This window comes from Passer domesticus, chromosome 4 (assembly GCF_036417665.1).
Source record: "Passer domesticus isolate bPasDom1 chromosome 4, bPasDom1.hap1, whole genome shotgun sequence".
In the NCBI taxonomy this organism is placed as follows: Eukaryota; Metazoa; Chordata; class Aves; order Passeriformes; family Passeridae; genus Passer; species Passer domesticus.
The window spans coordinates 75,208,350-75,229,447 of NC_087477.1; the positions used below are offsets into that span (position 1 = coordinate 75,208,350).

General features: G+C 43.6%; 1 protein-coding gene across 8 annotated transcripts; it reads right to left on the reverse strand.

Moving 5' to 3' along the window:
- Nucleotides 1–4,712: 4,712 nt before the first annotated feature.
- Nucleotides 4,713–21,055, reverse strand: RNF4 (ring finger protein 4). Of its 8 annotated transcripts, none has more exons than XM_064418870.1 (9): nt 20,927–20,969; nt 14,425–14,474; nt 14,311–14,341; nt 13,726–13,846; nt 12,940–13,019; nt 11,695–11,704; nt 10,412–10,577; nt 7,771–7,819; nt 4,713–7,427 (listed from the first exon to the last, which is right to left on the reverse strand). In XM_064418870.1, the coding sequence occupies exons 3-9, from the start codon at nt 14,317–14,319 to the stop codon at nt 7,278–7,280; spliced, it is 585 nt and encodes a 194-aa protein (XP_064274940.1). In that variant the 5' UTR covers nt 14,320–14,341; nt 14,425–14,474; nt 20,927–20,969; the 3' UTR covers nt 4,713–7,277. The 8 variants fall into 8 exon arrangements, with proteins under 8 accessions (XP_064274940.1, XP_064274934.1, XP_064274941.1 ...); XM_064418864.1 differs by adding an exon at nt 14,820–14,887 and having other exon boundaries at nt 14,311–14,474; nt 20,927–20,942; XM_064418871.1 differs by lacking the exon at nt 20,927–20,969 and adding an exon at nt 20,836–20,856.
- Between the last annotated feature and the right edge of the window lie 43 nt (nt 21,056–21,098).

Below are 21,098 nucleotides of genomic sequence, written 5' to 3' on the forward strand. Positions count from 1 at the left end.
GGTCCAAGCTCCTCCAGCTGGAAGTGCCCTTTCTTTCTGAATGATGGTAACAGTGGCTGAGCAGCACTTTGTTCCATGCAATGCTCTCTGCCTTCAGATATGAGAGGTGGGAGAAGACAAAAATAAAAGGAACACTGATGGCAAGTCTAACAAACTGTCTCTACAGACAGAGAACCCTCAGAATGCCCGAAGCACTTCAAATATTTCTTAGGCAGAAGTGTCAGAAAATCAGTCTTTTGTGAGCATTTCTTCTAATTAGCTCTTTGCAATTCATGAGGCCCCGTGTTGAGCAGACAGCTCCTTCCCAGCTGCTCCTGCAGCCCTGTGCTCAATTTGCTCAGCTAAGGGCAGTTAATGCTGCAGTGTGCAGCAGGCATTCTCTTAAATGTTGAAAGACTTAAACAAATTATAGCCATCCTATAATTTGGCAGGTTAGAAAAGAAGCTTTTAAAGAGCCTTGTAAAACGAATGACTTAAACCTTCACCCCAGGCTATTTTTAAAATTCATTTGTCTGCACTCCAGCAAGAAGGAAGGCACAAATATATGCATGATCCACGTCTAAAATTTTGATTTCTGAATTAGTTAGAAATACACTCAAATCTTTGTGGCAACTAATAAATGATTTGGAGAAATGGTGTTGTAATAATGGTCATGGAAATAGCCACAGTTTCATACCCTTCCTCTGCTGAGCAAGGCTTGAAATTAGATTTGTGGAGGAATTTTTGGCAAAGGAAAGAAGCCATAGCACACCATCTCCTTGCAGCAGAGTTTTAATGACTAACTTTTTTGTTCCTTTCCACTGCAATATATGTGCTTTTAATCACACTAATTATGAACTGCCCACTTGTGATGATGCTGCAAATCAAGATATGCAAAAAGAGCTACACAGAAGTTTACATCCCATAAGGTACTAAGTGGGATAAACTACTGCTAGAGAAAGCAGAGGCCCTTCTCATTCCCCAGGAAGCAAAAAGAATCCCTTACTATGTATGAATACGTTGGTGTGCTCCCTGTGAAAAAAGTTCCTGCATAAAGAATTAGAATGTATTTAAAATTTACATGTGCAAATGCTCATATAGACACAACACTATGACCATTAATCCCTTGACCTTTGTTACCTCTGCATTGAATCAATATCGTAACCTTTTTTTTTCTGTGTAAGACTTCTAATGCTAATGTCTTCTTAATGAAATATGAGAGAGGAAACAGGATTGCAAATAAGCAGTTCTCCATTCCTAATGTATCTGCTTTTAACTGCTTACCTAAAACTTCAAGGTAACATCTACTATGGAAAATTAAAATACACTAAGTGTGAATCTACAATCTGTGGGTTGCAGAGTTACAAGGGGCAGTAAGGCCTTCAGGTTGACATGGCTGGTATAAACAAGGGCTTTAATGAGTGAAAGACGTGGCAACCCATCAAAATACTTTTGAAATGGTCTTTGAGACCTCCATCCCATTCCTGACAAAACCAGTACATATCACATCACCTCTGCATTCATCTGCACCACTGACATGGGTGGGACCCCTCTCTCAAGGGACACGTCAGACTCTTGGACTGCATTTGGACACAGCACCAACAACTCTCCCTGACAGAGACGGCAATCCTCTCCTCTGGTGTTGGGGGTTAGGTTTCTTTCCTTTTGTTCCTTTTTACTTATAGATTTTTTCCCCATAACTTGCTAGGAAACACTGACAACTGTGGTACTTAAAAAAACTACAAGAAGTGGCCAAGCTCAGGACGGTCGGAGCTGCTGCCCAGGAAGGGAATTCGCTGCTGCTGCTGCTGCCCGAGCCCAGCCCGGAGCTGCTGCTTCTGTGTGGGGTGAGCCTCTGCCCGTGAGAGAGCCACTGAACTGGGACCCCATGAACCCCCCCTCACTGACAGAGGGACCTGTCCCAATCTGCTCGGGTGCCACTGAACTGGGACAGCATGAACACCCCCTCACTGACAGAGGGACCTGTCCCGATCTGCTCAGGTGCCACCGAACTGGGACCCCATTAACATTCCCCTCACTGACAGAGGGACCTGTCCCCGCCTGTTCAGGTGCCACTGAACTGGGACCCCATGAACACCCACCTCACTGACAGAGGGACATGTCCCGCCTGCTCGGGTGCCACCGAACTGGGACACCATTAACACCCCCCTCACGGACAGAGGGACCTGTCCCCGCCTGTTCAGGTGCCACTGAACTGGGACGCCATGAACACCCCCTCACAGCCAGAGGGACCTGTCCGTCCTGCTCGGGTGCCGGGACCCCGAGCTCGCCTCTCTGCCCTGCTGAGGAGCGGGCTCGCTGCTGTCCCGCCCCCGCTGTCTCTTCAGCACTGCTCTGAGCTCTCACTGCACTGTAACCCCGCACCTCCCGCCTGCTGAGATGTCCTGCCAGCCCAGCTTGCTGCTTCCCAGAGTCCTGCTGGGGCAGCGGGATCGGCTGCCCCGGGGTTTGTGGAGCAAAGCCTCCCCTCCATCCCTCCCTTCCCCTCTCGGCCGGGCCGCCATGGCCGAGCCCGCGGCACAGCGCCCCCTGGCGGCCGCGCGGGGCTGCAGCCGGGAGCGCGCGGCGGGAGCGGGAGCGCGCGGCGGGAGCGGGAGCGCGCTGCGGGAGCGGGAGCGCGCTGCCCGCCCTGTCCGCGCCACCGCCGGAGCTGCCCGTGCTTGCTGCCTTTGTTGTACACGCTGGTGAAGAACTGCTGTTCCTGTCCTCAGATCTTTGCCTGAGAGCCCCTTGATTTCAAAATTATAATAATTCAGAGGAGGGGGTTTATATTTTCCATCCCAAGAGAGGCTCCGGCCTTCCTTAGCAGACACCTGTCTTTCAAACAAAGACAGATTTTGGTGTCTTACACACGGCATGTTGGCACCGAGAGAAAAAGGGTGGGAAAGGAGTAACGGTTCTTGAGTAATCTAATATTTTGTGTGCTGGATATAGAAACCTCGTCAGGTGGTGGTGGCAGCAGCGGGAGGGAAGACCCAGACCAGATATTCCTGTTCTTTTTACCTTCCCAGAACTGTCAAAGAAAAACTGTAGGAGGATTTAGGATTACAGAAAGAATATGAAGCAGCTCTAAAGCATCTCATTGTTCGCAAGCCCTAAGTCAACTGTAGAAACCACAACGAATTTTGTCTTTAGATGAAACACAAACAACCAAGCTGGATTTTACATCATCAAGCAACATGGACATAAAAAAGACAAAGTATTTGGAGTTAACACCATCCTCAGAAGGGCTCAACTGCTGCTCTTGACCTAGAGAATAGATTTTAACAGAACATATGAAATTAACATTCACTGCTGTAAGTGTACATGCAAGGACGCATCTCTACAGTTAACAAAACTTCATAGATAGCATCATGTCACCTGTCAGCATAGCCCCAGACCTGTGTCACCATCCTCATCCAGGCAAATTCTGCAACCAGAATGCAGCTATGGCCCTGCTAATCTGTTTCACCTGCCATGCACCAACACTCACCCTTGGCAATTCCCCTTTGCCAGCTGTCTGCTCACACACAGAAAGCTGCAAACACATCTGTCACTTTCCTCTGTAGTTCCAGTTTCTAGTGTGTGATGTTCCTGCACTGGTCCCCAGCCCATAGCCATGGTCTCCTCTCCAGCCCACAGGAACAGCCTCCCAGTCTCAGCCTTCCCTTCAGACTCTGCAGCACTGCAAACATCACCCACATTACCTGTTCATCCCAGCCACTGGACCATGGTTCATCCCTAGCTCCTCAGACCAGGGCTGGTGTGCCCTGGACCCGGTTTTCTACCTGGTTTGTTTCATACCCACCCCTTCTGCTTTCCAAAATTGTAATATGGAATCAAACCCCAAGTGAGAAGAGCTTTCTGCAGTTGCTGCATGCTTCATCCACCCAAAGTGCCAAATCTGGCTGCAAATCAGAGAGCAGATCTGATGGATCCAATATTCCACCAGAAGCAGATCAAGGGCTTAACTGAAGCAGCAAGGACTCCCCACAACAGCAGCCTTCCTGTCCACACAGCCCTCTGTCTAAAACACCTGACAGCTGTTGAACAGCAGGTTACATTATTGTATGATTGCAAGGTTGTCACTTTAATCCTGACTGGTAAAAAAGAGATCCATTATTACAGAATGTGGTGTAATAAGGCAAAGATAGTACAGCAAAAAGCAAAAAAGTTATAAGCTTATTTTAGGATGAAAACAAAAGTGTGATGAAATAGTAAATTACTCATCAGCATTTGGAAAGGCAGCTACTCCATATGTGTACAATATGAAGAGTAAAAAAGAACAAAATACAATAAAAGCAACCAAGAGGGATAAGCCAAGACCTTCAGGAAACACCATCTCTTCAGTTTCTTTGGAGAAAAAAAATCAAGTGGGCTTTATTGTGACTTTGAAGCTACCCTGTGCCCAGCTCTCTCCTCAGCATTCCTCCTCACCCTCTCTGCAGTGGCTGCTTCACACCCAGCCTGCAATGGGACCCCAGAGAGGTGGCCCAACACCTCCCACCCTCGTCACTGCTCTCTCTGGCACTGGCTACCGGGCTCCCCCCACCCACACGCCCACCTCTGCCTCACCCCAGTGCCCCCATCCCGAGCAGGGCTTCACCCTCTGCTCCCCACATCTCCTTTTGCCCCACTCAATCCACACTGCAGCCAGCCTCTGGAAGGCTTTGGCCTTCAGGATTATCTCCCCCCAAAATCAATGACTCCAGCACAATGAAAAGAAGAAGCACTTGTGATTGATCAATCCAATCGTTTTATTTTCACCTGTTAGGAGAAGCCTCTGCCTACCAGCAGAGTTCAACATAGATGGGCAGACAGACTTGAATACAATTAAATACAGGAAAAATTGAACTATATACAACAAGACAGACATCTACTTAATATAAAGATTTTTTCATTTTCTATGAGTTCTTGTCAATGTGAAATATTGCTGGAACTGAAATATATCAGACTTTTTTTTTCCCTTGAAGAAAAAAGCATGTAATGAATTTCCATTTTTTTCCCCATGTACTGAGACATAATATCCTTTTTGAGATGCACAAAATTTGTGGCACTTCACAGGGTACACAAAAGCTAAAAACTTTGTTATATTTTATGATATCTAAATTTTGATTAGCTCTATTTATTGAGACACTAACTCTAAAGTGGTATTTACATGGAGGAAGTTGTGCAAAATCATTTAGGCCATGGCTAGTAGACTGTGAAAGATGCATGGTTAAGTGACTTGACTCACCCTCATCCTCAGTAGTAATCCCTTAAATCCTCTTCTGATTGTTCCTTTCACACAACAGCCAGCCCAGGAAAACCAGCCATTATTTATTCTTTCTTTGTTAAGCTACTGGGACAAAGCAGCTTCTGTGACCCTTGTGGGTCTCTACAGTTTTAATGCTGGGCTGCTTCTCCTCACACAATTAATATTTTAAGCATCAACTCTCTGCTTTTTGGGACACAACTGCAGTCACTGCAGTATCCTGAGCCAGCCACAGTCCCTGCCTGCAGTTTATCTTACCCATGGGAGCACACAGGAACCACCTGTGTGTAACTCTCTAGGAGTCACCCTATTGCCACAGTACAGAAACTGCATACTCCTGCTAACAGCACTGAACCAAAGCCAGTCCAGACCAGGGTGGGGAAGGTTCTGCATTTCTTCAGGCAGCCTTTATGTAACAAAATTACTGTATTTGTATTACTACATCCAGAAACATCCTAATTAAAAAAAAAAAAAGAAGTCAACTTTACTTTGGGTTGCAAGGCAGCTAATTTCTTTAATTAAAGGTTTCCTACAGATAAGGACAGGTTAGCAAAGACACTTGTGATACCAGCACTAACTAAACACACCCTTCAGTTGTGCTGCACCAGGGCACAGAAAGGTTCTTATAATGGTTTCTATAAGCAACCAGCTTCAGAGAAGTGGCCAGGTTTAACTCTGGAGGTTCTCACAGATGCACCCACCACAGCTGTGGATCATAAACCACTGGATTTTCATCATCTTGTCTACATCGACCTGTTTGTATCAGCTCACCCTGGGTTCCAGATCAGCTCAGACATTTTAGCTGTGAGTTTAAAACAGACATTTAGAACTCAGTCCTGGGGGAATAGTGACTGGATAAGAGTGCATAAACTGGTGTATTCCTGCTTTCTCAGCTAGAGGAATTGTCTTTCCTAGGAGATATAGCTGACTTCTTTTTTAAAACTGCATTAAAAAAAAACAACTGGACAACCCTCAGGGCAAAGGGAGATTAAACTTTTCTCTAACTGGCTGTCAACATTGCTACAAAACATTTTTTAAAGCCTCCACTCAAAAATGGCAGTGCAGTTATTTAATTTTCAATCCTATTCACCAGGCTACACACAGTCAGGTGTCAGTGAGAACAGCAAAGAAAACACACTGAACTTAAAGCATTACACTGGGAACAGCTGATACAGTAAGGAGATCTGTAGACAGTTTGGTATTCAGCATACAAATGAATTTGCTTCTTTGCTTTTATCACTAGGAAGCCTAGAGAAGACTATATTATTGATAGTTATTAGGAGAGAGTGTTACAGCACAAGTAAACCCAAGAGACCATCTCATCATGTGAGAAAATAAATTCAGTTTTGGGATTAAAATACAGGAATGGCAGCTGAAATCAAGGAATTATTTTCACACTGTACATGCTGCAACGTGTCTATGTACTTGGGATCTCATGGAGTTCATAAAAATACCTGCATGTTCAAATCTGCTGCTCAAAACACTTGACTGCTGGTTAACAGCAGGTTACTTCATTGCATAACCCTTGTTGTCAATTTAAGACTGATTTATGAAAAAACCACCCTTCAGTATTCACTCTACTTGGGCAAAGATGATATGCAAGAAAGCAAGAGTCATGAGCTTCTTACAGGATGAAAGAAAGATGTAATGAAATTGTGAATTGCTAATCTGTCTTCTGAAAGGAAACTCTTCCATACCTGTATGTGAAGGTAGGAATAATTAATAGAGTAAGAAAAAACAAAATATTCACACTCCCTCATTTAAGCTTTAAAAAAAAGTAGAAGGAAATGGATTAACTGCTTCCTTCCTGGTCTAGGTTGCTGATCTAGTTTAGACAGTCATAGATGTAGCATGATAACCAGGAACATAACAAGAAGCAACTTGGACCATAAAAAAGCTGTCTAGATACGTTCAAGTTGGTCTTCAGAAAAACCAGTTTTATTTGGATTTGTGCACAACCTGCTGCTCTTTAAATCTTCAGAGCACTGAAAATATAACATTTCCCCCAAAATCCAGTTGAGTCTGTCCTGAGAAATAGAAGTACTCATATATAAATGGGATGATACTGTCTGTGAGTGAGTTTCTTCCTGCAGGTTGGGCAAGAGTTGGCATTCCTAAGGGAATCACGGAGGCACTGACTGCAGAAGACATGGCCACATTTTGTTGACACAATCAGTCGTCCACTTTGCACAATCTGGAAGAAAAGAAACCACAACAGACATTAGAAGTAAAGAATGCAACTTTGCTGGTCTACTGCCACCACACAAACAGGACTTAGAATATCTGGAATTGTCCTTTACTCTTAGATGAGTAAGGAACTTCAACATCTTTCAGTGCCATCCTGCCAAGGGCTCCCCCCTCTACCCCCACCACCAAGAATTGACTTAGACTGACAAATTATGAGCTCCAAGGCAAGCTCTGTGCTTCAAGCCAGCTCTCTGTAACATCCCACACCAGCCAAGTGAGTTGTACCCTCCCCCCTCTGCCCCTTTCTCCCTCACACAGCATATAAAGGATGACAGCATGTGGGTCCTTACCTCTGAGTAGACATCCATGCAAATTGGACAGCTAACAGTACCAGACGGCCTTGTGGTACAGAGAACAGAACAAGAAAGAAGATGCAGCCATTAATTTCACTGCACATCAAGGGTTACCCACATACAAAATGTCACGTCACCATCTGAGTGCACCATGATGCATTTCTTTTCAAGAGTCCTGTGTACCTTTAACTCCTCTGTTTGTGGCATGTAATAACAAGATTGGGTCTCTCTGTCCTAAAGGAAAGGTTTTCCCTAGGGGGAAGATGCACTCACTCACCCTGGTCTAGCACAAGAACTCACAGCAGTCTCTTGCTCTGTTCAGCACTACTTTCCAACAGGCCATCAATGACAGCTCTGTAACAAAAGCATGAAGCTGTGCCTTGGAAACAAGTCATTCTAGAAAGGGAAGAGGCTGTCAGAAGTTCAAAAATCCCCTGCTCTAATTTAGCAACAGCCCAGTGAGACAGGCACTCCAAGAACTCCTCCTTATAAAATGTAGGTCAGGAACACACTGACACGAGGAAATACTCAACCCCAAATTTCCAGTTGCAAGGCAGAAAGACTGACTCTGGTCTGTTAGCAAGCTGTGGTTACAGATGAGCCTCTGCTGCCTTCAGCCTCCAGGACAGCAGCACTGCACACACACTCAGCAACAGACACAGCCTGGCAGCCCAGGGAACATGGCCCAGCCCAGGGCTGAATAATATCAGCTAGCAGAAACAACAAGAGCTTCCTGACACTTTTCTTTACAAACTAATCTCTAGTTTAAACCTTCAGAGCTCTGTACCTAAACGTTTGGCTTTCTTATGTCACTGCCCGTGCAGAACCACAGTTTGTAATTTATAAATCAAACAGGCATAGAAAGCATGAGATGGTTGTTATCCTGTTATATTCAAGCAGGAAGCACTACTAACATCTACCCCTAGTTTCACCTACAGAATTTAACTCCACTAATTCTCCCTTTTTTACTCCTCAAATTCTTGAGCCACCAGCTAAACACTTCAGTAACAAATTACAATTGATGATAATCTTAGAAGGATGAAGAGTCCAACACTACAGATGGCTCTTCTGACCCTGTTGTCAATGTTAAATGCTGCAGCACTGAGTTCTTTCAGCCTTACCTATAGAGATCAGGAAAGTGCAAATCATTAACAGAGGAGGCTGAAGGAATTAACTATTACTTTTTTAGATTATCCAATTAGTGGTATTTGTTCTCTGAAGTACTTAACAACCAAAATTTAAACATTTACAACTTCATTGGCAAAGCACATTGTGGATTAGAATAACATAGGACTTTTCAGTGGCATATTTATGACCTGGCACCCAAAAGCTACATATTCAAGTTCTCTCCTACAGTGCCTTTCAGTAATCCAAAAGGCTCAAAGAATATCAGCTTCATTTAACCCTGTATTTCCCCTGCTCTCCACAAAAAAAAAAAAAAAAAAAAAAAACCAAAACAAAAAATTGTAGTATAAACTTGAAAATAAGTTTATACTACAATTCTTATGTCCTGATGCCTGGGAGAAGCTACCTAGAAGAGAGGCTAGTTGAAACAATAAAGTGGGTATTTATTACAAGGCCTTCAAAGGATACACCTTGGGCAGTACAAAGGCCACACCCAAAATGGACAGCAGTCACGAGTTTCTCAGCTGGATATAAGTTTGGTCTATTTGCATATCAGAGGTTAAATGTTCAATTATAGTTTCAGGTAATGAAGTCACATTTCCCCAGTTAGCTTCCCCCCCACCCCCCATTCATTTTTGTTTACACTTTCCAGGGCCTGAGCAAATGGTGTGACCTTGGTTCCCAGGACCAGAGGGATTGTTTAGTCTGATCAAAATGGGAAGAAAGCTAACTAGCATTCTATATAGAGCTCAGAAATATACAGAATGCAGTACAGAATCTGAAAAATATAAAAGCTAAAAACCTAAGGCATCAATTCAACTTGCCTAGTCACACAGACACCAGATTTCATTTCCTTAGCCTAACACACTGCAGCAGGATTTACTCTCTCTGCAGAATGGGCTCTTTACTGACTCAAACAGCAAGATTCCCATCCCACATGCAAACATATCAGGGCTCCATGACATCCATGGGACAGAACAAGAATTGACCATAAGGGCATGACCTCCAGGGTTACCTTGCAAGTATACCTTGGGAAGCACAGTGGCTGCTTTGAGAAAGGCAGCAACTGGCACAGTATGTTAAAAAAGCAGGGAAAACATAAGTGTTTTTACTGGAATTTGCCAGTCTGCTGCCTGCCAGTCTCGTGATACCAAACCTCATGGACACCAACAGAAATATTTTATATCTAACATAACTACTGGAGCTTTGTAGGAAAAGGAAATACAATACATTATGAGCTCTAGCCTGTGACTGTTTCCCACTTCCTTGCCATACCCCACACTCTTATTTAAGGCTGTATACAAAGCTGCACATCTGTTTTGGGTTGGCTTTTCATCCTAAAGTGAAAATGGTATCATTTGACTATCATGCAACATGGGATATCATACTCATTAAAAGAGGAAACTGAGAAAGTGAAGACTTCAAAGGAAGTCAGGTGATGACAAACACAACTCAGAGCTGTCTGTCTCAAAAGAAACACAACTCTGTTTGGTAGCTCATGAGGTATACGCACTTGGAACTCGCAGTTTCCTCTTCCAGCGGTCCCAGCTCTCGAGCTGCTTTACCAGCCACATACACATCGTTATCTCTTGTTTCATCTTCATCATCACTGCTCAGTACACAGCTGTCTGCCTGTCGCTGGCTCCTTAGTCTCAGATTTCTCCTTTGTCGTTGGTTCTCTGTAATTTAATTTTGTTAAGTTAGCTATACTATTATTCCTCTCCCTGGAACCACCCTTGAAATGCAAGACTGGGCCATATTTCAGCTGGGTTAAAAGCAACCTTAAACTAGTTTCCAAATATTAAGGCTGAACATGTCCAGACATTGTGAATATTCTGTTACAAATTGTTTGATCTCTTCACCCTACAAACAGCTAAAACTTAATCTTGAAGATCCTCAGTGTCACACATTCCATGTAATTATACTACCTGTGAGTTAATCTCCCCTATAAAGGGAAGACACTTCTCCCAGTCCTTACTGACAGAAACTGCTACAATCCTACGTTGAGGAACTGCAACAATTGCTGGGATCTGGAAGAGAGAGCACTGAACACAAGTTTATCTCTTCAACTCCAGTATCCATGTAGAAATAATCAAGCTACTAAACAATAAAACGTCACAAAAAGTCACAAAATTAAAACCACTTCCTGCCTAAGTGTTCAGCTACAACTTTTATTGCAGGCATTTTTCACTTACTCTTGCTTCATTCAGAGCACAGAACAGATTACATTCTAGATAAGCAGCTGACGACATACTAACACATCTCCAATAATGTAATTAGAACTACATCTGAAAGATGTAAAAGATGAACTTCTTTAGACATGTAACTATTTTAACATCTAAAGTAGAAAAAAAAGTTAATATTTCTCATTGCAAAATTTAAGGCATGTTAGACTAGTGCATACTATGAGCACAAATAACTTTCTTTAGTTCCTTTACTGCAACACAGGTTAAACAAAACTTCTGACTTTTTTTTTTTCATTCACAACCAATATTCTAGTGCTAATTAAAATTATTGTCAACTCAGGGCTTAAAGAAATTCTGTCTTTAGAAAACAAGAAAAAGTATTTAGAGCAGCTTTTGATGTATTTTATTTCAGATACTTTCTGAAAGTCCTTGGTACTGACTATCAAACAGAGACTGGATTCATTCTCTAAGGCACTGGCCAGATGCTTTAGCAATGTCCTTGGCTTTTTGTAGTTTTAATAAATGCTGCTCAAATTAATTGGAAAAGGCAAACAAAAATAATTATTACATTTAGGAGAATTCCATTATCAATTTTAAAATGTCAACTCACCTTCAACAATCTTGCATCAATACACATGGGATAGGAGAGAAAAGAAAATACAATTAGACTTTGTTGTGCACCCCTGGTCTTACATACAAAGACCAGCTAGGCACAGCAGTTCCAACAAAACAAGCTAAGAATGAGAGGCTATTACTCTTATTTTGATTAGGACTATTAGAAGTAGTATATTAAATGCTTCACTGTAAACAACTATGTGGATGCTGATGGTTCTGCTCCCACTGCTCCAATGGGGTAGCAACAGAAGCAACTTATGAGCTACCTGAATGCACTCCTCCCTGCTCCCCCATTTCAGTTCCATGCTTTAGTGCTTCAGGTGATTCTTTCCCTCTTTCTCCTCAAACAGGCCAGTTCAGCACTGATGTCCATAAACACATCAGATTACAGCAGTTGCTGAAGAAAAGAAACCCAACCCCCAACCAGCTCTTGGTGGAACTGGAGCAGGGTAAGTGCAAATTCTGTTCTTAAGTTTGAGGCCTTTCCCTTGCAAAGGGTCAGGAATAACCCCAGCAAGAAATACTCCCTATGCTATTCCTGCTGCTTGCTTCTGCTTGGCACAGCAGCAGTGGCATCCCAAAACAACACTGTCAGCTGGATCAAAGACTATTCTAGCTTTCAAAAGAGCAGGAAAAAAAAAAAAAGTAAGGTGTTTTAAAGACTTCTGGGAGCATTAATCTGAACTTATTTTACTTACTCTTCTTTCCCTTGGCTTTTTCTTGAAATCATTGGCCTATATGGGTATTAGAAAAAATTCTTCACCAAGAGTTGTCAAGCACTGCAAGGGGCTGCCCAGGGTAGCCCAGTGGCATTGGCTTAAAATCACCTCTGGAGACATTTCCAGGACATGCAGACGTGGTGCTTATGGGCATGACCTGGTTGTGGACTTGTGGTGCTGGGTGAATGGTTGGACTTGATGATCTTAGAAGTTCTTTCCAATCTGAACAATTCTATGATTCTATCTCTGATATATCTAGAAAAAATTCAACTATCAACTGCATCTCTATGTTACATTACTTATGACTGAGCTACATAAACTCCAGGTTCAGAAGCGAAAAGTTATTTTATACTACCCTGTGCAAGTACAGCTCCAGAGCAGCTTCTTTTTTATCTGTAACACATGACCTTCAGGCCCTGACAAGCCAAATCCTAACTTAAAACTTACCCTTAAAGTCAGGCAACACATGAGAAAACTAATTTGACTACAATATTTAGGCAAGTGTGCTATTCACTACTTACCACAATGGAATCATTGTGAGTTAGATCAACGACTACAGGATCAGAAGATTCACATGTGAGATCTACTACTTCTTCACCAGCTGAAAAACAAAGTTAGAATCAAGGTCAAAGATTGCAGAGGAGGAAAATTGCCTGCCACAGTGTAACAGCCTAAGATTCAACCATCTCCTGTCCATCTTCTCTTCAGGAATGAGTCCAACATTTCACTCAAGCTTTGCCCTCAGCAATCCACAGAGAGCTTTACCAGCCCTATCTTCAGCAAGCTGAAATGCAAAAGAGAAGCTAAGCTCCTCACACAGTTCTCTTGAATGACAACAGCAACAGACAATTCATCTGACAGGAGAATGTTCATCACACAGAAATACAACATGAATCATATAGGATATAATAGTACTGTGCATGTTCCCTTGAGGGATTTGGCACAATTAATGATAAAAAGTTTTCCTTATATTCTTTAAACTTGGGAGTTTCAAAATTTAGTTTGCCACTCTGTGTAGTGACAGCTGCTTTAACTCCCATCTTAGCTGACTAGACATGCAGATGTTTGAGCAGCTCTTGAGGACTTTTCCTGTGCAACTCATCTATGGCAAATACATTGTAGTTCAGTAACAAAGCAAACCAGTTTTCAGTAGCCTTGTTATTTAGCCATGCCACTAGGCATTTCCTAAAATCACGTTTCCCTTCTTCTCCAGTAAATAGCCTAGAAACTGCCAGAAATACATGTTCAGTTAGACCCGAACCCTGCAGAAGCACTTTGTGTTCTTATCACTTCAAAAGAAAGCTTACCACTTTCTTCAAGTTCTATTGGCTCTGCTTCTGAAGCCATTTCAGCAGTAGAAGCCACGAGCCTGCTTCTTTTTCGAGCTTGCCTAGAATTAACTGTTCCTCCACGGCGCTTCCGTTGAGTCTAAGAGAGAGCAAAGACTTAGCATTTTCTGTGCAAGCAATATTAACATAGCCCTCAATTTTGCAACACCAACGAAAGCACACAAAGGTACAGAAAACACTTCTGGAATGGCTGTTATAGTCATCAAAAGGTGGTATGGGTTATTCTTACCAGAACCGATTCCAGCAAGGAAAAAACCATCAGCCCAGATCCAGATCTCTTACCAGCTGCCTCGCCAAGAAAAAGCCTACCATGATGGTTTGCAAATGAGAAACTAGTTCACAATTTATTGGGTTTTGCTGACATTTTCAGCATTTCTGTACTACTGCTAGCACCTAGAGTGATTCAAAATCTTTACTGAACTTCCATGAAGATTCAATATATTTATGTTCCTGTGTATTAGCTACAAACTCTTAAACAGCTTGCAGAAATACAATGGAAAACGTTTCAAGAGTCAGGTTTGTGTTGAGTAGCAAAATACTTACTGTGCTCATAGTGTTTCTTGATCTAAAACCACTGAAAAAGAGGTACAGACACCAAAAAAGTAATGGCAAGGAAGCTACAGCTATAATTTCCTTAGATTCCTTTAGGTAGCTCACTGATAAAAGCTCCAGGTTTCTGAAGATCAGAGGATGATGTTCTTCCAAACCTACCAAAGAGAAGAGAGAAAGTTACCTGTCTGCAATGCTTGTACTCTCCAGTACCCCCTGGTCCCAGATTCCCATTGCTGAGCCACCAGTTCCTGCCCAAAGCCAGAGGGGAGGGAAGTCCCAAGTTCAGTATGTGAGCCTCAGACACCTGCAGCTGGGCCTGAAGCCTCAGTCATTCTCACCCGTGAACTAAAAACCTGGAAAAGTGAGTTTGACAGCAAACTAGAAGAATATTAAGAAATCCCAATGACATTGAACTGAAAAGCAATTGAATGATACTCAAGGCAGTGTCTGCGGGCAGGAATCAGTGGGAATTTTGTCATAAACAGCCATCTTCAGAGAACCTAAACTCCAGATGAATGGCTTTCTTCTGCAACCCATCTCCAGATTCCAACAGCTGGGAGCCAAACAGCTTGAGAGGAATTTAAAGCAAGTGAAGCAGACAAATTTCAGTTTCAAAATACTTGCTGAGAATATGAGCTCCCTGTAGCTGCTCTGCTACCTGCACATGTGCACGCCCAGCTACCTGCCAAGGGGAGAGGTCAGAAGCATAAAGGCAGCTCTGAGCAACTGACAGGGCACTGAAGGGCCCATCCTGGAACCCGCCTGTGGTACAGCTACCACCTGTCCAACACAGTGCGGAGCTGGGTGTGAGTGGACCCTGTGGAGGGACCAGGAAAAGAACAACTATGTGTCCTGAGGTGACTGTACACTCTGGTATCCCCTGTCATTTACTCTGTGCTCAGATACAGAGCAGAGTCCTGCAGCTTCAAGTTAGAGCTGGGGGAGGGGGGGAAGCAGTGGAATTATTGTGGCGCCTGTGTTCAAAACCAGAGATAAGCGTCTGGGTTTCTCCCAGCTTTCTTTCTCCAGAGAGAGAGAGAGATGGAGCTGTTCCTTGTTTTTTCAGCTAGCTTCTTGTTCTTTAGCTGAGGCAGTAAGCTTTTTCCTGAGACCGTGGCTTCCTCTAGAACTGTTCAGTTTTTCTCCAGTCAGAAACACTAGAACATCAGCCCAGGGTCCCCACTGCCAAGCCACACCTACAGAAAGGACTCTGAATCTACCATCTCTTCAGAGGAGTGGGAGGTTTTATTATTTAACATTATTCACTCCTTTTTTCATGCCTGTGAGCAATCTGATTGTTAAATAAACAAGGGGTTCTTTTTCACTTTCTCCAAGGGAATTCCTTTTGAACCTGTGGGAACCTGTGGAGGAGGGGTTGCTAAAACCAGCCTTCTATTAGAGGAGACAGCCTTTCTGGACATTTCTTCCTAAATTTGTCCAAAACTGGGACATTATGTTAAACAAGAACTGCTGAACTGTCTCTAGAGCTGACTGATTTTTGCCACAAAGAGCAGCACACACTCTGTAGCCTACTCCCACATGGGGGAACGTGAACACACAGTGGGATGGAACAGCACTGGTAGACAATCCTAGCCTTCAATTAAAGGAAACCTGACTGATCTTTTTCCGCTTCAACTTACTCCATTTCTTAAATCCCTTTCTTAAGAGACCCGTTAACACTGAACTGTGACATTATTAAAACAAAACATGCTTGAGAAAAATGCTTACACTCAATTTGGTGCTTATTACAAAGCCCAAAGATATATTTATGTGAGGTTTTAAGCAACACAATACACCTCTCATCAATTTCTCACATTCCCCCCGCAGTTAAACCACATATGCCAGACTCAATGCTTAATGAGTCCACGGGCACAACAGATCTAATTTTTGGAACTATTATGTGTAACACCCTCTCCCAATTTTTTTTTTAAAAGAAATCTAAACTGACATGTTCAGCTTTTCTGGCAGATAAGAAATAGTCTTATGCTGTCACCTGGGATGTTGAGGACTCAGGCTACCAGAGAAGGCAGACTGATTTCAGTCTCTTGCTTCCTCAATGCAGGACTTGCCTATGCAATCATTTCCACAATATTTTGTGTCCAGGTAATGAGAATTCTCTTTTAACACCTCATCCCACTGTTCTTAAGGTCGAGATTTCATTTCACTTGTTAAGAAAGAAAGCTTCTCTGTGAGCCTTATCAACATTCTTGGGAAGATCCTGTTTTACCCACTTTACTGAGTTTCTGAGACAGGAAACAAGAACTTTTAAAACCAGACCGTGACTAATGCTGCAATCATACAAAAACCCAACCAAAGTAAAACCAGAAAAACAGTGAGACTGTTCTCTGAGCACATTTTCTAGGTGCTATAAAAGCTCCTAGTTCAATACTACTATTATTCATGGATCTGGAGGTTTTAGGAGACCAGGGGAAGAGAGAGGGGAAGGAGGAGACACAGCACAAGGGATGAGGGATGGCGGCAAGGGAGAGACCCATCCCTAAACCTTACACATCTGCTCTTTTAAAATAATTCCTTCAAGACAAGTTACCGTCTTCATTGACCAGCCACAAATGAAATTTAAAATTACTTAGGTAAACCAGTTTTCTGCACACAGCAAGAGGATGAACAGGAGTGAGCAACACATGAGGTGTATTAAGTTAAGCCATTAGATAATTCGTAAGTTTTATTTCATCAAGAAAGCCAAGACACGTTTCCCTCGATTCTTTTCAGACATTGAATTGGAAAAAATACCCGGACATTAAAAAGGTGGGAAATGTTAGCTGGTGCACACACTTAAGAAATATAAAGAAATGAACTTTATATAAGCTTATTTTAAATTACAAGTTGTCAGAACTGTTTTTAAATAGAATCTTTCAGAACAACAACACTGACAGACCTGCACTGCTGAAAGACAGCAAAAAATAAGCCTACTGTGTTCATCAGGCAGCACGGGGTTGAATGTAAAATACCCAGAAGGTTTCACAAGACCTGGTGCTTTTCAGACTTAATACTGAATACAACCCAGTGCAATGGGATGTTAACCAAGTATATTTAGAAAGGTTAAAAATATTGCAGGGAACACCTGTGATGACTCCTAACAAAAACAAAAGCACAGATTGTCTTTGGCTATGAGTGGCTTAAATGCCAAAGAAGAGCTCTAACAGAAGAAAAAATTAAGCCAACCAACCAACTTAAACTTTAAAGTTATGGTGAAAACTGAAGTAACACACAATAGAAGACATGTAAAGACCATCCTATCCACTTTAAATACACACAAGCTTCTTTATCCAGACACAAAAAACCAGATTATTTACAGGATTACTGTAATGTTTGTGAACACAGGATTACTGTGAAATGTCTCAGAGGATCTCATGTCAACTCTCAACTGCAGTGGAGGACAGAACCACCTCCTGACATAAGTGACAGAGCACACTGCTGCTATTTAAATGGTTTAATTGGCAGAATCTTAGAACACTGACAACTGGGTTTCTTTATAATTCATGCAGAGAGTACATGTAAGGCACACATGTTCCAGCTGCCAATGGCTCAATACCTCTTCAGAAGCTGCTTCTGAAGAATTTAGTTGAGAACAGACAGCCACAGGGAAGCTCATCACTGTAAAACTACCTCAAATCATCACAGGTAGGTTGATCAGTATCAACATGGCTCATCTCAGGAGAGTGCTGTTTACTAAGAAAATCAGACTGCTGGAATTGATTAAGACTGTGGAAGGAGTCTTACAACCCAGTAACATTTTTGTTTTTTAAGAACAAACCTTTTCTGGGGGGTATAGCTTTCCACACGTTATTGGCTTACTTGGGAAACCTCATTGAGCATCAAGTGCCCAAACATTCTGAAAACAAAGCAGAGTTCACTTTCTTAAATACACCACAGACAAAGTTCAGTGATGTACAGGAACAGGGTATACCCACTGCACATTAAGAGATACACTCATCAGGAAGAACTCCTTAAAAAGCTTCAAAACTGCAGGACAACTGAATAGCACAGTTTGTTACACAGGACTGGACAGGCCAAGTTAATGATAAAGCCTGTAACACTCTTCTTCCAGCAGTCACTATGAAACCACCCAGCACCAAGACTCCCAGGAGCTGTTAATACAAAGAATTACTGCAGCAACCTCCCCCCTCAATCCACAGACACCCAGAGACCTCACTCACAGCTTTAGCTGCAGTTATCTGTGAGACTTCTAGCAAGATGTATGCAGACATCAGTTTGAAATTCTAAAATTGCAACTTGTTAAGAAATAAAAAGACTTTTCCTTGTGTAAAAACTCAGCAAAGCCAATAAATACTTTAAACCTTCACAGACTTTCTGTTGCTTCATGCAGGACAGCACCAGAAAAGGCCCCTCCCCTTCCTGTCATACCAGAGTTCTGCACATGCAGTTATTGTTCCTAAACAGTGCTGATCCCAGAACAAGTAACATTTCAAAGACTGCAAGTACCAACTTTCCTCTGTACTTCAGAAACAAGGTCAAGCGATTTAAATTAAGGAGGTTTACACTAGCAGTGGTAACTACTGCTATTCATCATTTAAGTCTCTCGTTTTTTCCTCTACAAAAAAAGCCAACATTTTCACCGAGTTCAAGCTGAGCTAATTAAACGTTTGAATTACCATTCAAAAACAATTGATTCTCTAGAATACTGAAAACTTTTCTTGCACCACTCTCAAAACGAAATCTTGGTCTCCCACGTGAATGGAGGCAAATTGTCAGAAGCAAGAGATAGACATTTTCCCAGTCTCACTAACAAACAAGACTTAAGTTCATATTTATCCTAAACATACAAATACAGTGAAGCACCTACTTAAAGAAACCAAAAATGTCAATCCCAACATTGGGAATGTGCAAGGCACAGCTGACAAACACCATAATATGTTGAATTTGTCAAAATGGAATATCCAAATGATGCCTTACATCTTAGATTTATATTTTTCAGATCCTGTACTGGATTAGAGTTTAACTCTCAACTTTCATATGGAGCGTTAGTAAGCTCTCATCACAGTTGGGTCAGACAAAACAATCCTTCCAGGCCTGAAAACCAGGGCCATCATCACAACCTCCGCCCCAAAAAGTAGAAACAAAAGCAAATGGGGGGAAGAAAACTGGGGGACTATCACTTCATTACCTGACACTGTAACTGGACAATTAACCCCTGAGATGCAAACAGACCAAACCTTTATCTGCCCCAAAACCTCGTGACTGTTGTCCACCTTGCCTGCAGCCTCCGCGAGGCTCCTGCACTGCCCAAGGTGTGTCTGCTAAAAGCCTTCAATAAACACCCACTTTATTCTCCAGCTCTGCCTAGCCTCTGTTCTAGGCAGCCACTCCTTTGCTTCTCGTTTCTACTCCAGATGTCTTTTTGCACCCCTAACAACAGGAAACACTGTATCAAAGATGCATCTGCATGACATTTTTGTCCTCAGAAGATGTACATACCAGGCACAAAGTGCTAGTCTCAATTTTTTTTTTTTTACCATGGAGAACAATAACTTTTCACTCTTTAAAACCTTCCTATTCTGTATTTCCAGTACTTTTAAAGATGCTCTCATTTTCTCAAAATTCAATGAAAAAAGAAACTGAGTCTCTGTTACCCAAATTAGGTAAAACGTTCCCATACTGAGAGACCTTGGTGAGAGGCACCATGGAAAGAGTAAAGATGAGAGATAACCAGCTTATAAACAGAAATACACCAGTCTGCCTGCTTTAAGCAGGCAGTTACACCTACAGACAAACATGACATGTTCATGAATAACCTAAAAACCCCCCAACAGTTCCAAAAACAAGCAAGAAATCCTCCAAACCCACCCACAGAACAAAACAACACACTGAACCTTTCCACCAGCCGTATGTCCTGTTCCAGACACAGCAAAGAAAATGGATACAGGCCAGAAGTAAAGCTCATTGCTCTTACTTGCACAAGTTTCTCCGAGAGACGCCACAACTCACTTTCAATAATCCGAAAACCAGAATAAACAAACAAAAAAAAAAATTAGTTGCGTCTTTCCACATCCTGGAAGGAAGCGCAGGTGCGGGCTGAGGTAGGCGAGGAACATTCCCCCCACTCGTGCTGTCACACAAAATGGGAGGGCAGGGCGACAACTTCATGCAGCTACATCCACCGAGCCCCGGCCGTTCCTCCGGAGGAGAGCAGACCCTTGCCGGGAGGACGGGGCAGCACCGGCGACAGCCGGGCCGTGCCCCCGCTGGGGCCGGGCAGGGCAGGGCAGCACCGGCGGCGGGGCCGGCCCGCAGCACCCGGCCGGGCCGGGCAGGGCGGACCCGCCACGCGGCTCCCGGCGGGGCTGCGGGGGAGCCCCTCGGACCGGGCCGGGCCGCGCCGGGGGAGCGGCTCGGGCACCGTCCTCAGGCCGGAGCGGGGCCGGCCCAGCCCCGCGCACCGGCAGGAACGGCCGCATCTCCTCCGCTCCCCCCACTGCCACCGGGAACGGCTGCTTCCCTTTCCGCTTCCCCTTCCCTTGGCGTCCCCTCCCTCACCTGCCGCCCCGGACCGCCGGGCAAGCGGGAGGGACGGACCCAGCAGCGCCGCTCCCCCCGCCCGGCCGAGCCCCCGGCCCGCCGCGCTCACCTCAGAGCCGGCCGGCAGCGGCCCACGGCAGCGCCCGCCCCCGCGCGCTTACCATTGGCTGAGCTGCGGCCCTGAGCCCGCGGAGTGGCTGAGGCGCACGTCAATCAGACACCGGTTGGACGGGCGGACCCACCTCCTCTTCTGCCGCGGGGCGTGCTGGGAGTTGTAGTTC